A 13553-nucleotide genomic window follows, 5' to 3' on the forward strand; every position below is an offset into this window, starting at 1 on the left:
GAATATACTGATTATTCAAAATGCCAATACCTATCGATTCACCTCTTCTGACTGTATTAGAAACCCTGGAAGACTCCTCATTTACTGCTCCTCATCATCATCATCTTCATCAACGATCATCTCTGCACTATCCCTACCCCGTCTATCGACATACTCCTCCTCTTCCTCTTCCTCTTCTTCAGAATCTTCAGCTCTCGATCTCCTCTGTATCGAAGTCGACCCTGAAGCCGAAGGCTCTTCATCGAAAATCGGTGCAAAGCTCGATCCAGAATGAGGGTTCGCACTCGTACTCGTAGTCATCCTACCGCTAGCACTTCTCGTTCCTATCTCATATCCAGCCGGATTTCGAATCGAAGGAGAGGGTGAATCTCCTCCTCCAGTCGGCCTTCTATTTTTGGCTCTTCTCGACATCTGTAATGTCCTACCAACATGATGAGGCTGATGATGGTGGTTATACGTGGGACTAGCTGTGAAAGAAGTATGTGTAAACGCCGGTGGTGGTGGTTGTACCTGTTGTGTAGGATGTCTTCTACTTGGTCCAGCTTCAATTCCACTTGAACCTAGCGAAGATCGTCCTGCTATTCTCGTTGATCTTCTGTTTCCACCTCCTGATCCAGAGGCAGAAAGAGATCCACCATAACTAGCCTGGTTACTTCCTCCAATTTCCCATCTATCCAACGGAGTGGTCGATTTATTCTTCTTGTAACTGGCCAATATCGGAGTTTCATCTAGCAGACCCATATCATCATCCTCTATATCGTCGTCACTGTCGGACGAAAGCAGTTCATTCATATCGATTATTTTGGAGGAATCAGAACGAGATTGACCTGTGATTCTTCTCGATCTCTTATCTTTGGTTTTGTTCTTGAGTCTCAATCTTTTCATATCTTTCTTCCATTTTGGCGTTCTCAGGAGATCCAACTGATCATCATCTATTCCTTCGGGGAAATGCGAATAAGCAGGTGAAGGAGCGAAGTTGAAGACGTCAAATACAGTTTGTCCACCTCGATTCGAGGCTGCGACTAGCAAATTTCCATTGAAGGCAACTTGCCATACTGAGCTTATTCCCACTACCAGATCTCTAATATATAGTCCTGTCTGGATATCCCATAACTTCAATGCTCCATCTGATCCAGAGACCACTTTGGTCTCATCATGCTGGAAACACGTTATCGCCCCTCCGTGAGAAGCCAAGACATTCTTCATCTGTAGTGTTTCGGGATCCCAGATCCTCAATGAAGCATCGGCAGCTGCTGATACGAGGTAATTCGGTGAAATACCCAACAAACCGACCAAGGAGGTATGTCCAGTAAGGGTATGTAGACAATCACCAGTAGCGAGATCCCATACTTTTACGGTATTGTCCATGGAACCGGATGCACATCGATTTCGATATTGGTCGTACACTATACTGTAAACTACCACGATATACCATGTCAATTCCATGCGTCTGCCTAGATACTCATAGCTCACCTTTCGCTTCATGCCCTGTTAGGACATGAATACAGGTCCCTTTCACAATATCCCATACTCTGACAGTCATATCGTACGATCCGGAAACGCAGATTTTCCCATGAGCCGCCAGAGCTCTAACAGCTCCACTGTGACCTTCAAGTAATCGTAAATGATAGGGATTATCTTCTGGGGAAGGAGCATCGCCTTCATCATCTGAAGTAGCCTATATACAGTTACCATCAGCTACTGTCTCAATGCACTCGTACGCTCAGATTGACTGACCGTTCCATTATAAGGTCTATCACCTTTCTCAGGCAATCTCCACACCCTCAAGGTTGCATCCCTAGATCCAGTGACAATCATCGGATAAGGCGGTTGCCATTGTTTCTCCCTCTCATTCCAAACCGGTTGGACGATCTGCAAACATCTCACAGTAGAAGTATGTCCACTGAAAACATGAACTTGCTCTAAATTCTTTAAATCCCATATCCTAACCGTACGATCGGTACTTCCACTAACCAACGTATCCCCTTTATATTCCAATGTCCAAACACCACCTTGATGTCCATCTAAGCTTTTCCTCAAACGGCCTCCGACGGTATCATGGATGTTTATCGAATGCTCATCCGAAGCGGATATAATCTTATCTTCATCAAACTGTAAGCACGTTACGACGTTTGTACCATGTCCAGAAAAAGAAGTATGTTCAGGTCTGTTATGTAACCATGATTTCTTATTTTGATATCTCCTTCTATATATGTGTTTCAACGGTGTAGGACGTTCTTGTTCGTATATCAGTCTGGAAGGATTCGTAGCTGATAACATTCTCTCATCATCGCTTGGCGTATCTTCACGACCGAAATTCTGTATCTCCCTTTCCGCTTTCCAATCTAGAATTTCATACCTATCCAAAATTTTCCTTTCCTCCGCCTCTTCCACTCCGTGTCCTTGCCATAGGTCATCATCGATTAATCGTTGCTGCCATACCACCCGTTCGGTATCGATCATCCTCTTCCACTTCTTACATACCCTCGAAGCGATAGCTAGACCAGGTCTGTCGACTCGACGTAAGATCTGAACAGCCACCTCGTGAGGTAACAAAGCGATGAAATCTCGTTTCAACGCAGTAGAGGCGAACATTGAGATTCGTTGGATGGTTGGCATGCGTGATCGTCGGAGAAGATGCATCAAGAAATGTTGTTGGAGTCGATCAGGGAGTTGATCGAATTGCGATACCAGACCAGGTAATGATAGCAGAGCCGATACTTCTGCTCCAGTACCAAGGTTAGGCTGCGTAGGAGAGGTAGCACTAGTAGGTGTCGACGGTCCAGCTTCATGCTCCGGTGAAGGAAGTGGGGAGAGTAAGGACGCATTACCCTTTTGAGGGTGAATGGAAATCTCCTCTAATGCTCTAATCTTTTTTCTAGGTGGACTCCGTTGTCTGATCGCCAATTGTTCGGCAGCAGAGATAGGTGGGGTGTTTGTGTCGACTTTCATTCCTTCCTCCTGCCTACTACCTGGTCTACTAAAATTATGAGGTCTTTTCCTCACTTCTTTCCCTTTACTCCTGTTCAAAGCTTGGAGAAACCCCACTCTTTCTTCGGGTCCATGAGACTCTCTAGCGACTCCGGGTGAATGGTACGAAGATGTCGGAAATGTTTTGGTCCATCCTGGTCCGGATGATCTCAACGTTCCATCAGCACTTGGCGAGATGACTGATTCATCTTGTACGACCACCCTGCGACCGCCGAGGTTAAGCGTAAAGAATTGCATGTCGGGGGGAGCAGGTTGGTTCGCTAGCGGATATTGTTCTTGTTTGAGATGAGTAGGAAGACCGATTGTTTCAGGAGGTGGTATACGAGGTAGGACGATGGGTGCGAAGGAAGTCGTCGTGCGAGTAGTATGGGTGACTCTGCTTCGACGTCAGCTCGGTGTCATGGCAAAGGGGATACATGTCATGACTCACACAGTCTCAACCACCGCATCTTCCATTCTCAGAGTTGGCAAGCCATTCTGCCATGTTAGACTGGCGGTTGATGGTCCACGAGTCCAAGCTGTGTGAGGTTCATTATAGTCCATCTTTGTAGTTTTCTTCTCGGATGTTCAAGTATTATTCAGTTTCGCGATGTTTACAAGAATGATGATCACGGGAAGAAGTTCCTAGGTGGGTATATGATAATCTGTAAGAGAAAACAAAGAGGAGTCATCAGTTTGACTAGATCATGAATGGGAATGGGATACTTTGTTCTCCCCCAAAAAGACAGGTGATGATCAAAGGAAGAGGTAAAGGACCTATTTGTGCACACATAGACAAAGCAAGCTTTCATCCAATCATCTCGTTCCTTCACTTCAATTGATAATCAAGAAGGATAGGAAGTGGCAAGACAACGCAGAGATCCCGACCATGAAAGCATTGCTCTGGATTTGTGGAAGACCACCGGAGATGATGAAGCAGGAAAGATGTGTGAAGTAAGGATGCAGCGTATGCTCTAAATAAAATGAGAACAGAGTCAAATTATACTCACCTGCAAGAGGTCCACCCGCTCCAGCGAGCCGCTTCTCGATGAGATTGTGATCACTCCTTCCCTACCAACTCTCTACAAGTAAGTCCACTGGTGATGCGGTTCCAGTCTGAGATGAGGTGAGGAGTCTGTGATTTATATCGCTTTATAGTCAAGGTATGATCGTACAGTCGGGATTGATCTGTTCCGGTGAAGCTGCCCGAATGACTCTCAAGAATTATAGTGGTTGAGTCAGTCGAGGCTATAAGGAAAAAAAAAGAGGAAGTAAGGATGTGAACAAGGATGGAATGAACGATCTGATTGAATGAGATGGATGTCTCACAAATCGATTCGCACTTGCTAAGATTACTTCGCGTCTATTCTGCCCTGACAAAAGTGGGATGATGATGCATACCACGTGGGAACAGAGGCACTGAGAGGCACGCCCGGTCTGTGCTTTTGCTTTATCCGAACAGGCAGGCATCTGCATGCATACAGACATCCATGATCTATGCTTCCCATCCTTTTGCCAGCTCGTTCAGCCTCTTCTCCCTCCCCTCCCCAACCTTACTATGTCTACCATGTATATCCTTGCTTATCATCTCACTCACGTACTCACCTACAGCCAAACTACTAGTCAATCCAGGACTGTTGAACCCCAACAATTCCACAAACCCTTTCCTCGACTCATCATGCCTAATCAAGAAATCTGAAAAGCCAGCATTGGGAGGTGAGATGTTAGGTCTTATACCTGAATAATCGGGCGACAAGTTATCAGGATTGATATTCGGTAGATAATCTAATACGCTCTGAGCGAATTGTGATTTCAATTCAGGTGAATCCGAGGGGGATAGGTGTTTTTCCCAAAACTCCGGATTGGAGATATAATCTTCCCATGTCCCTATGATTTGAACATCTGGACCGAATTTGATATGCCCTTCGAGGTCTAATGTCTGTTTATCCAATATTTAATGGAAATTAGCTTAGACAATAGATGTTCTATTGGATACTTACCAGATGTGTTCCGAGATGATCGATATTCGCACTTGGACAAGGGTATATCAATCTGGATACTTTGCCTGTGCCCGGTCCCTTGTATGACATATAGTTGCCTATATATATCCGAGTCAGTATGTTCAGACGATATGAATTCCAATCTTAAGACACTCCTAGGATCCTTTTGAGAGAGATATAATTGCTCACCTTTGACAGCATACATCTTCATCTGTCCATCACCCACTACCCCATCTGTCAAGCTGACCGCTCCTAGACCAGCAGCATTGACCAACACATCCGTTCTGACACTTTCCACATCACCTTTTTCACCTTCCCCTAAACCTTCCCAATTAGTTTCTAACTGTACTACCCATCCATTTCCCTTTTCTTCTTTATCTATCCGTACCACTCTTGTGCCCAGAACTATCACTCCTTCTCCTCGGTCTTCCCCACTGGGAGATGAAGAAGAAGGAGAGTTATAATCTGGATCTTCAATCTCCCTTTCCAAGGAGTCTACCAAGCCTTGAGAGTCTACTATCCCAGTTGAAGGTATAAGTAATCCCCCACATACCGAGGTAGATAAATCAGGTTCTAATTCCCTCGCTTCTTCCCCTGAGAGGAATTTCGTACGTATACTTGAAGAGGAGGTATCATCAGAGTTTGAGAGGAAGGAAGGGTGCTGAGAGTGTTTCTGAAGCTTTTCGAGGTATGGTAATTGAGAGGGAGAGGTGGCTACTACGATCTGAACACCTCAAATCATCAGCACTGTATCAGAGCGAATGGTTTGTCAGTTTCATAAGGATGAACCTACCTTTCCGGTATTTTTATATCCTATTCCTAAAGATTTACATCGGTCGTATAACATGTCTCGTCCTCTTATACATAATCTCGATTTCAAACTGCCTAATGGATAACTACCAACCTCACGCATGATGAGCTTTTAACCTTCCCGCCTTCCGTTTGAAGCAATATTAACAGCTCACTATATCCCGGAATGTATCACTTCGGAGTTCCTCGCTCTGTTCCCATCTCATCATTAGCTCCATCCTTTCTTGTAAAGGGCATGTCCCGGCTCTGAGTTACACTAACGTAGTTTCCTGTCCTAGCTTTTCTATGCTATCAGTTAAGCTGGCCCCAATCAAGGTACGCCGGATTGAGAACGGATGTGAAACTCACTTGACCTCTCCGCTCTACCAAGAACGTAATCTTATCCCTCCCCGAAGTATTGACTAATCCTGCAGCTACACTTAACCCCACTGCTCCTCCACCGATCACCAAATGATCGATAGATGTCGAAGGTGGTTTGTAAGGATATAATTGACGGAGATACTTGGCTCGAGAGACTGTTCGGGACATCATCACTGCGGCCCCAAGAGGTATCTACTCCACCTAACACCGTCTTTAATCTTTAATCTCGCGTTCGATACAGTATCTGCAGGCATGAGAAACGTTGCAGATAACGGATTTCAGAATCGAACATCCGAGGTCCGATCTTTGTTTTCCTGGTCTTTCCGTTGGAACTCATCTCTCAACCTCCATCCGCCATCCGCCAACGGCCATCAGATACTAGCTTCTCACTGGGTACCGCAGCAGCTATGTGTGCTGTGAGATTATCATCGAGATTCTGGCGGAGTGTCGAGTATGACCTCCCAGACAGGCGTGAATCGCGTCTCGTCCACTGGATTTGCAATCCAGTTGATTTTGACTGAATACTGAAATGACACGGGAGCGTCGGTAAAAACACTGAGCAGGGTTCCATCATTTGTCACATATAACTCGCACAATCTCATATGCATCCTTCAGACTTCCTTGCCTGGTTCGAGTTCCTATCAAGTGGAGCGAACCGTATGGACTCGCAAAAAAAGATAGTCGAGCTGCTATGGAACCACCATCTGGAGATGTGTTACGCTGGAACCTGCACCGCCACGAACGAGTGACATCACAGACATCACATCACTCAACTACCAGTTTCTCACATTTTATTGCTTCCCTCACCTCTCTATGCAGGTAGTACCAACAACATCGTTGCAACTCACTATTGCCCAAGACTATCAGCGACGACCGTTTCCGATCAAGCTTTGCTACACTGCTAAGAATATAATCAAGAGTCGAAAAGCCTGCGGAGAAACACCATAATTCGTTGACGCAAACAAACAAACGAACAACAACAACTTGTCAACATCCTCCCATCATAATCATATAGAAGGTATCAGACGACTCAGTCAGATAGTCAGATAATCAGTTAAGATGGAGACTCGATTACCACCACCTTCGGGTAAGTCACAGTCTGCCTATTTCCTATGCAGAATCTGAACTCTTCGTCCTAAAAATACCGCTTCATTGTATTCTGCGCGAAGATGTTGATATAGTAACGGAATGCTAACACTTTATTCACTATGTTCCTCCTCATCTTCTCATCCTCCTATCTATAAATATATATGTGTCTACCACTGGTAACCCTCCTTTCATTCACTTCTGACAACATGACAACCTATCCTTTCATCTCCTCACTTGACAACGACGGCAAATCACCTTGCCACCATGAAATATCGCTTCCTAAACGACACCCCTATGGTAATTTGAACAATCAACCACAATATATACCACTCTATCGGCCATGATATTTTCTTTTGCTACAAAATAAAACCAACAATGTCATTCCAATCGAATCCCAATGCACCTAATCAACCTTCCATCCAATTTCAACGACCTAATACCTCTGGTACCGATGGACCCGATGGGTCAACAGGTCCACCACCGAGGTATACAGCCGTAGTACAAAAAGTCTACCCGTATTCCCTACGTCCAGTCATATTCTTCACTGCTGGCTTAGGTTTTATATACGGTTTGGCTTTGGGTGTAGACAGTATAAGAGATCTGGGAAATGATAACGGTGAGTGAACCAAGTCTTGTGATATAATTCACATTTTCTATTCCGTCACATCGAATGCATAATGCCATCTCAGACCTATACTAACAACCTGTAAACCTTGTTCAACGTGAATAGAGACGGCAAAAATGAAAGTATTCGATATTGTTCAAGCTATCTTGTACTTTGTCATAGCTGGTATAGAAGCTTTCTGTATATTCATTGCGATAGTCGTGAGTGTACCCCTCTTCCCAAATCATAGATCCATCAACCCATGAACACCACATCTCAGATCATGTATCATTCTCATTGTGTTGCTCTACACATGTACTTACTGATCATGGTCGTACTTCGTGATTATAGCAAAAAGTGAATTTAGCGAGATTGTTCGCGATTTTAGCGCCAGCAGGTATTTTGGTAAATGTTGCCAATCAAATCTTGTCTGTGGTCATTCATTTCTCCATGAAGGTGAGTTAATCCCTGTTAGATCGGACCAGATCGAATTCAATAGTGAGAACGAACCAAGCTCACGACAAGTCTTGTTCATGATGATAGAACGATTTAATCGCCCAATGTGTCAAAAATGAGACTGGACAATCTGCATTTGATGTGAGTATTTCCTTCAGTCGTCACTATCGAGCTAATTTGATCAATCCAATAGAGTCTTGGAGATACTACGACTATCAACACTGATCAAGCTGAGACCAGTAAGTCTAAATAACGGTTACTATCATTCATGAACTTTAGGCTGACTTCGCTATCAATCAGTCTGCGACAATGCCTGGGATAGAGGTACATGGTCTGTGTTCGCATGGTTGTTCTTGACCCTTGTCATATCGGTGAGCTATTGCCCCGGCGGAAATACCAAAAAGACGAAGCTCCTCTGGTTGTAACAAAGCTGACCTTCATTGCCTTCTTTACCAGCTCCTATTCGCTTCAATCCTCTTATCGTACTACCGTCAACTCCTCGACCCATCGTCTATCCGCTCTCGTCGAGTCGTCCAACAGCAGTCCTTCCAAATGCAACCAGGGTACTACTACCCTCCACCACCAGGTGCACCTGGAGCGCCAGGGGGAGCACAAGCATGGATGGTACCTCCTTATCCTGGTCCACCGGTGAATGGTGCGCCCCCACCTCCGGGCGGATACGAGAAAGGAGATTATCATCCTGAAGCTCCTTGGGCTCAGCCCCCTGCCGGAGAGGGTCCGTCAGTCAATAGGGAAGAAGAGGATGCGTGGAACAGAGCTCAATCCCAGGGTGTCACTGCGCATCTTACTGGACATGCACCTCAGCCTACCAGACGATCTGATGAAGATGAAAGAGGAGGATATAGAATAGGTAATGCCGAGGAGGATGAGGCGTGGGAGAGAGCTAGGAATGAAGGTGTTACGGCGCATTTGACGGGAAACGATCAGAGGAATAGGGAAGGTACGGTGTGAGCTTGAGTCGAAAAGGACAATATGCGGCATTGCTCAATGATGAGTCAAATTGAGTAGAGGATAATCGGAATAAGATGTGTGTTTGGAAGGTTTCTTAAAGAGACAAAGTGTGAAATCTACAAATGGGGAGAGGAGCTCTTCTTGACAGACAGACATATACCTGTACCTTATTTCCATTCACTATCATCTATGTATGTAACGTGTGACCATTTGGCCAAGCTCAAAATCCTATGTATACAGTGATCGTTGTCTTAATTCTTGACAACGATGGATGGTATGCCACCCAGTGTTAAAACCCCCGTACGGTGGAGGCTGTCCGTGAGGTGTTGTCAATAAACTAGATCCTATCTCTAACATCCTTTTTGTTCGTCACCTCCCATATAAAATAATATAAACCTAAGCAAGATGTCCTCAGTAGATCTTGAGGTACTATCAAGATGGCGTACGATAGGAGCTCGACGTTCCGAGGAAGTCATCGAATTGGGATTGAAATTGTTGAAGAGTGGTAAAGTGGGTGATCAAGGTGAGTTGAGTTGGAACAGGACACGATTTGTCATTCTGTCGTGTCATGCATATAATCCCAGCATGTCCTTCCATTTTCTCTTTGACTGTTCTATCAATTCGGATCCTCCACAGGAGAAAGAAGGCATACTAAGTTTGATGTTATCTGTCACGTAGAATGGGCTTTGAGGGAACAATTGGCTATCGCAGCTTTAGATCTAGGTCAAATCGAATTATCTCAAGTGAGTTGAACTGTTTATATCATCTCCCACTCAATCCATCGAGCGAGATCAAATGCTTCCATCGAGCCTACTACTGTGACATTCATGAATAATGCTAATGCTCTGAGCAACATCTTATAGGAACAGATCAAATTACTTCATTCCAAATTCCCCAATTCGCCCCGAGTCAAGATATTAGATGGATTATTACTAGAGTCCCAAGGTAGATTGGAAGATGCTAAAGCGGTGTATGAGGGTCTACTGAGGGTGGATGAAACCAATGTGGTGAGTATGATTCACTCAGCTTCCCATGGGCGAGACAAGGCAGACAGCCATCACAGTATATATCCATATGAAATCATATCGTGTTTCTCTCTCACTCCCATACCATATATATATATTCATGATTCTCAACTGACTTCAATGACGGTTATGTACTTACAGTCCGCTCACCAACGTCTAATCTCCCTTACACTCTCATCCTCGCCCACCTCGGCGATCCCTTTACTCCTCAAATACCTCGATACCTTCTACTCTGACCCTTCTGGATGGTCTCTGCTCTCCGAGCAATACTGCGAATTAGGAATGTACACCCAGGCGTTGGATGCGCTGGGTCATCTAATGAGTGTACAACCATGGGATGAAGCGGCGGTGAGAAGGGCGGGAGAAGTAGCTTATACAATGGGGTAAGTTTGCTTTTCAAGCATCGCACTTTGACTAGCACATCTCGCTACTACCGTTCTCTCTCCCAATCCCCTCCGGTCCAGTCGGGTCCTTATCCTAAAATCAAAATATACTTCTATTTCACCGTCAAAATGTACACTGATATATTATCTTCTATCGTAGCGACTATCAACTATCCCTCAAACACCTCTTACGGTCAATCGAAATGCAAGGTACGAAAGAGACTAATCCGAATCAACGCAGAACAAGAACATGGTGGGGTATAAAATTGGTATGTCTCATCTCCTCTATCTGATCTAATGTTATGATGATCTGGTCAGCTGATGCGACTTGTTCTTCATAGGCCGTATCGCGTCTTTTAGAATCACCAAATAGCGAAACGACCGTTCCGCGAGAAATGCAAAGCACAGAGAAACAATTGAAATTGTTAGATGAGTTGGCTACAGAGAGGATATTGGAGAATGGTGGGAAAGGTGTAAGTTTGGAAGTGAAGAGGAAAGTGTTGGCCGATGGGAAGGATGTTGTACGATAGATCCACAAGACGATGTACGACAGTCTATTCATTTCGATCAGGTTTCACTGTACAGTATGATATCTTTTCGCTAGCTTCACATTACTCGTGACTGTTGAGGAATTCTTCGAATTTCTTAGCTATCATTTCCTTCTTGGCCAACCAAACACCACCATATAATAAGTCTGACTCTTCATCCCAGATATTTCGATTTCTCCCTGAGACAGAAGCGCTCGCTCTCAGAAGATCCCAACTATATCTACTGACGATTTGTTGAAACGGTTTCATTCTGACTGCAGTAAGATCCAGGACGTGACGTCCAACAGCATCGACATCGACCTATATCAAATGTTCGTGAAATCATCGGGATCTTTCTTTGGGTCGATATTGAGCGTATCTTGGAATACTTTACTGTACCAATACACAAATAATCCCGATAAATAGTGCTATTCTGATCTAATGATACCAAGATAGACAAACTTACGAGCATGAACGAAGTATCCATGTATGCAGCTTGAACTCCAGGTCATCAGATGATACAACTACAATATCCGAATTTTCAAATTGGAACGCTGAATTACACTCGTTGATTGTTCCTCCTTCGATAGGTGCCAATCTCCCTTTCTCTTGCGATGTGTCCTCCATGGTGTCTGCAGTCATTCAGGTTCACAAAAACGGATGAAAAAGGAAGGGAGCGCTTTCGATGATACGTCCAATCAAGGTTGATGCTTAACGGGGTGCTGTAAGTTGTCCACGATGATAACAAGCGGCGTAATAGCAAACTCATCAACGTACTCTAATCCTCTTCGAGTAACATCATACACGTATACCTGTTTTCAAATTGATAATGCATCTCTTTTATACTTTTTTATCCTATATTGTATATCTTTTTATTCACTTTTGTGATTTTCGGATTCTTCCCTTTCTTTTTCTCTTTTTCTCTTTTTCTCTTTTACTTCTTTTACCCACGTTCACCCCAGCTGTGTAATATAGATCCTTCCAATCTGCTTCTAACTATCTTTTTACTCAGCTTGAGTCTCGTGGCCCTTGGCTTCCTCGCTCATAGCTGCTTTAGGGGTGTTTGTTCGCTAAATAGATCGTCAAATGTCGAGTCAGCTCAGAATTCGACACCACTAAATTGAGTGTCCGCCTCAGAGCCGCCATTGTAGACAGAGGAATGATTAAAGAAGAATATTGTTCACCCCAATCCAGGCTTCTATATGACAGGAATTGAGATTGGAAATAGCACCCACCTCAGCTCTGAGGATACTATCCTTAATTTCTTTCTGGGTAGGTTCACCCTGTTCCTTTCCAGCGGCATTATCTTCTTCTTCTTCAGTACCGGGAGCGTCCTGTTTATCTTCAGATGAAGCTTGAGACTTGGCAACTTCGTTTGCGTTTTGCCCGCCAGATTTGGATTCAGGTTTCAACGAATCGTTCTCGATCAAGTTCTCAGGCATCGTCTTGGACTCGTCCTTCTTCACTGGAATTTCGTTGGGGGCTTTATCGGCGTCTTTGTGGATTCCTGAAGGGTCAGGAGTTTTCTGTGAAGAGTGGAGAATCAAACACTTGATTAGCATATGTCCTCGACCCAACAGATGAGGGGGGATCGTTTCTGTATGAACAGATATGGAGCAATACGGGAGATGAGTCCCACTTACAGGTGAATATTTACCAGCATCGGTAGCTTGGACAGCCTCTCCCTGTTTAACAGTAGGAGCAGATTCGTTGATCTCTGCTCTTACTTTGGCATGTTCTTGAGAGTGTGTAGCAGCGTGGGAAGAGGCTTTGGAAGGGAGAAGGAGGAATGCACCCTGATGGAGCAAGTGTCCTATTAGCTTTTGTCGTCTGAATAGTCAATGAAATCAAAACATGTATGACAATGATCCCATATAGACAAATGGGGTATCCAACTTACCAAAGAACCGAATACAACTGCTGAACCGATCATCCAAGTGGTATCACCCCCTTTTTGAGGTCCGGTGGTAGATGCGTACCTCCTAGCTGCCGGTTGAGCGGTCAAGGTCGCTCGGGAAGCGGAAGCGAGTCGCGCGGAGAGTCTTGTAGCTGATCTGAATGACATTGTGAGTGTTGATGTGTTTGAGAGGAATGTTCAAGAATGAATGGATATGAACGAATTAAAAGTGCAGTAATAGAAGGGATAGAGTTGTAGGTTGTAGTTGGTCTCCTGTCTCCTATTGGGGGATGAGATGACGTTGTGCTGCTGCTGTATGTGACTGACGTTATTATCCTCGTATATTAGCCGGCCGATAATCGATAAATAGATCACAGATCGGAATAATCAGATAGTCACGTGGGAAGAGGACCTACACATGTGCCACAAAGAACAAAACACCGCATACACCGTACATACC

General features: G+C 44.5%; 6 protein-coding genes across 6 annotated transcripts; 2 read left to right on the plus strand and 4 right to left on the minus strand.

The window, feature by feature from the left end:
• Nucleotides 1–81: 81 nt before the first annotated feature.
• Nucleotides 82–3534, minus strand: V865_006426 (uncharacterized protein; the record flags this gene model as incomplete). The annotated part of the gene is made up of 4 exons (XM_066230185.1): nt 82–1418; nt 1474–1678; nt 1738–3367; nt 3422–3534. 4 exons carry the CDS (start codon nt 3532–3534, stop codon nt 82–84), a joined length of 3285 nt encoding a protein of 1094 aa, XP_066086282.1.
• Nucleotides 3535–4465: 931 nt separating this feature from the next.
• On the minus strand, nt 4466–6308 carry V865_006427 (uncharacterized protein; the record flags this gene model as incomplete). The annotated part of the gene is made up of 7 exons (XM_066230186.1): nt 4466–4909; nt 4971–5068; nt 5160–5694; nt 5764–5866; nt 5936–5971; nt 6042–6058; nt 6129–6308. 7 exons carry the CDS (start codon nt 6306–6308, stop codon nt 4466–4468), a joined length of 1413 nt encoding a protein of 470 aa, XP_066086283.1.
• Nucleotides 6309–7604: 1296 nt separating this feature from the next.
• Nucleotides 7605–9261, plus strand: V865_006428 (uncharacterized protein; the record flags this gene model as incomplete). The annotated part of the gene is made up of 7 exons (XM_066230187.1): nt 7605–7845; nt 7960–8054; nt 8185–8289; nt 8377–8430; nt 8483–8528; nt 8590–8660; nt 8746–9261. The coding sequence occupies 7 exons, from the start codon at nt 7605–7607 to the stop codon at nt 9259–9261; spliced, it is 1128 nt and encodes a 375-aa protein (XP_066086284.1).
• Nucleotides 9262–9666: 405 nt separating this feature from the next.
• On the plus strand, nt 9667–11199 carry V865_006429 (uncharacterized protein; the record flags this gene model as incomplete). Its single annotated transcript, XM_066230188.1, has 6 exons — nt 9667–9784; nt 9940–10004; nt 10125–10268; nt 10428–10669; nt 10830–10938; nt 11011–11199. 6 exons carry the CDS (start codon nt 9667–9669, stop codon nt 11197–11199), a joined length of 867 nt encoding a protein of 288 aa, XP_066086285.1.
• A 323-nt stretch (nt 11200–11522) lies between these two features.
• On the minus strand, nt 11523–11823 carry V865_006430 (uncharacterized protein; the record flags this gene model as incomplete). Its single annotated transcript, XM_066230189.1, has 2 exons — nt 11523–11589; nt 11663–11823. The coding sequence occupies 2 exons, from the start codon at nt 11821–11823 to the stop codon at nt 11523–11525; spliced, it is 228 nt and encodes a 75-aa protein (XP_066086286.1).
• A 377-nt stretch (nt 11824–12200) lies between these two features.
• Nucleotides 12201–13261, minus strand: V865_006431 (uncharacterized protein; the record flags this gene model as incomplete). Its single annotated transcript, XM_066230190.1, has 4 exons — nt 12201–12266; nt 12432–12722; nt 12840–12992; nt 13097–13261. The coding sequence occupies 4 exons, from the start codon at nt 13259–13261 to the stop codon at nt 12201–12203; spliced, it is 675 nt and encodes a 224-aa protein (XP_066086287.1).
• Nucleotides 13262–13553: the final 292 nt, after the last annotated feature.

This window comes from Kwoniella europaea, chromosome 2, assembly GCF_036810445.1.
Source record: "Kwoniella europaea PYCC6329 chromosome 2, complete sequence".
Classification (NCBI taxonomy): Eukaryota; Fungi; Basidiomycota; class Tremellomycetes; order Tremellales; family Cryptococcaceae; genus Kwoniella; species Kwoniella europaea.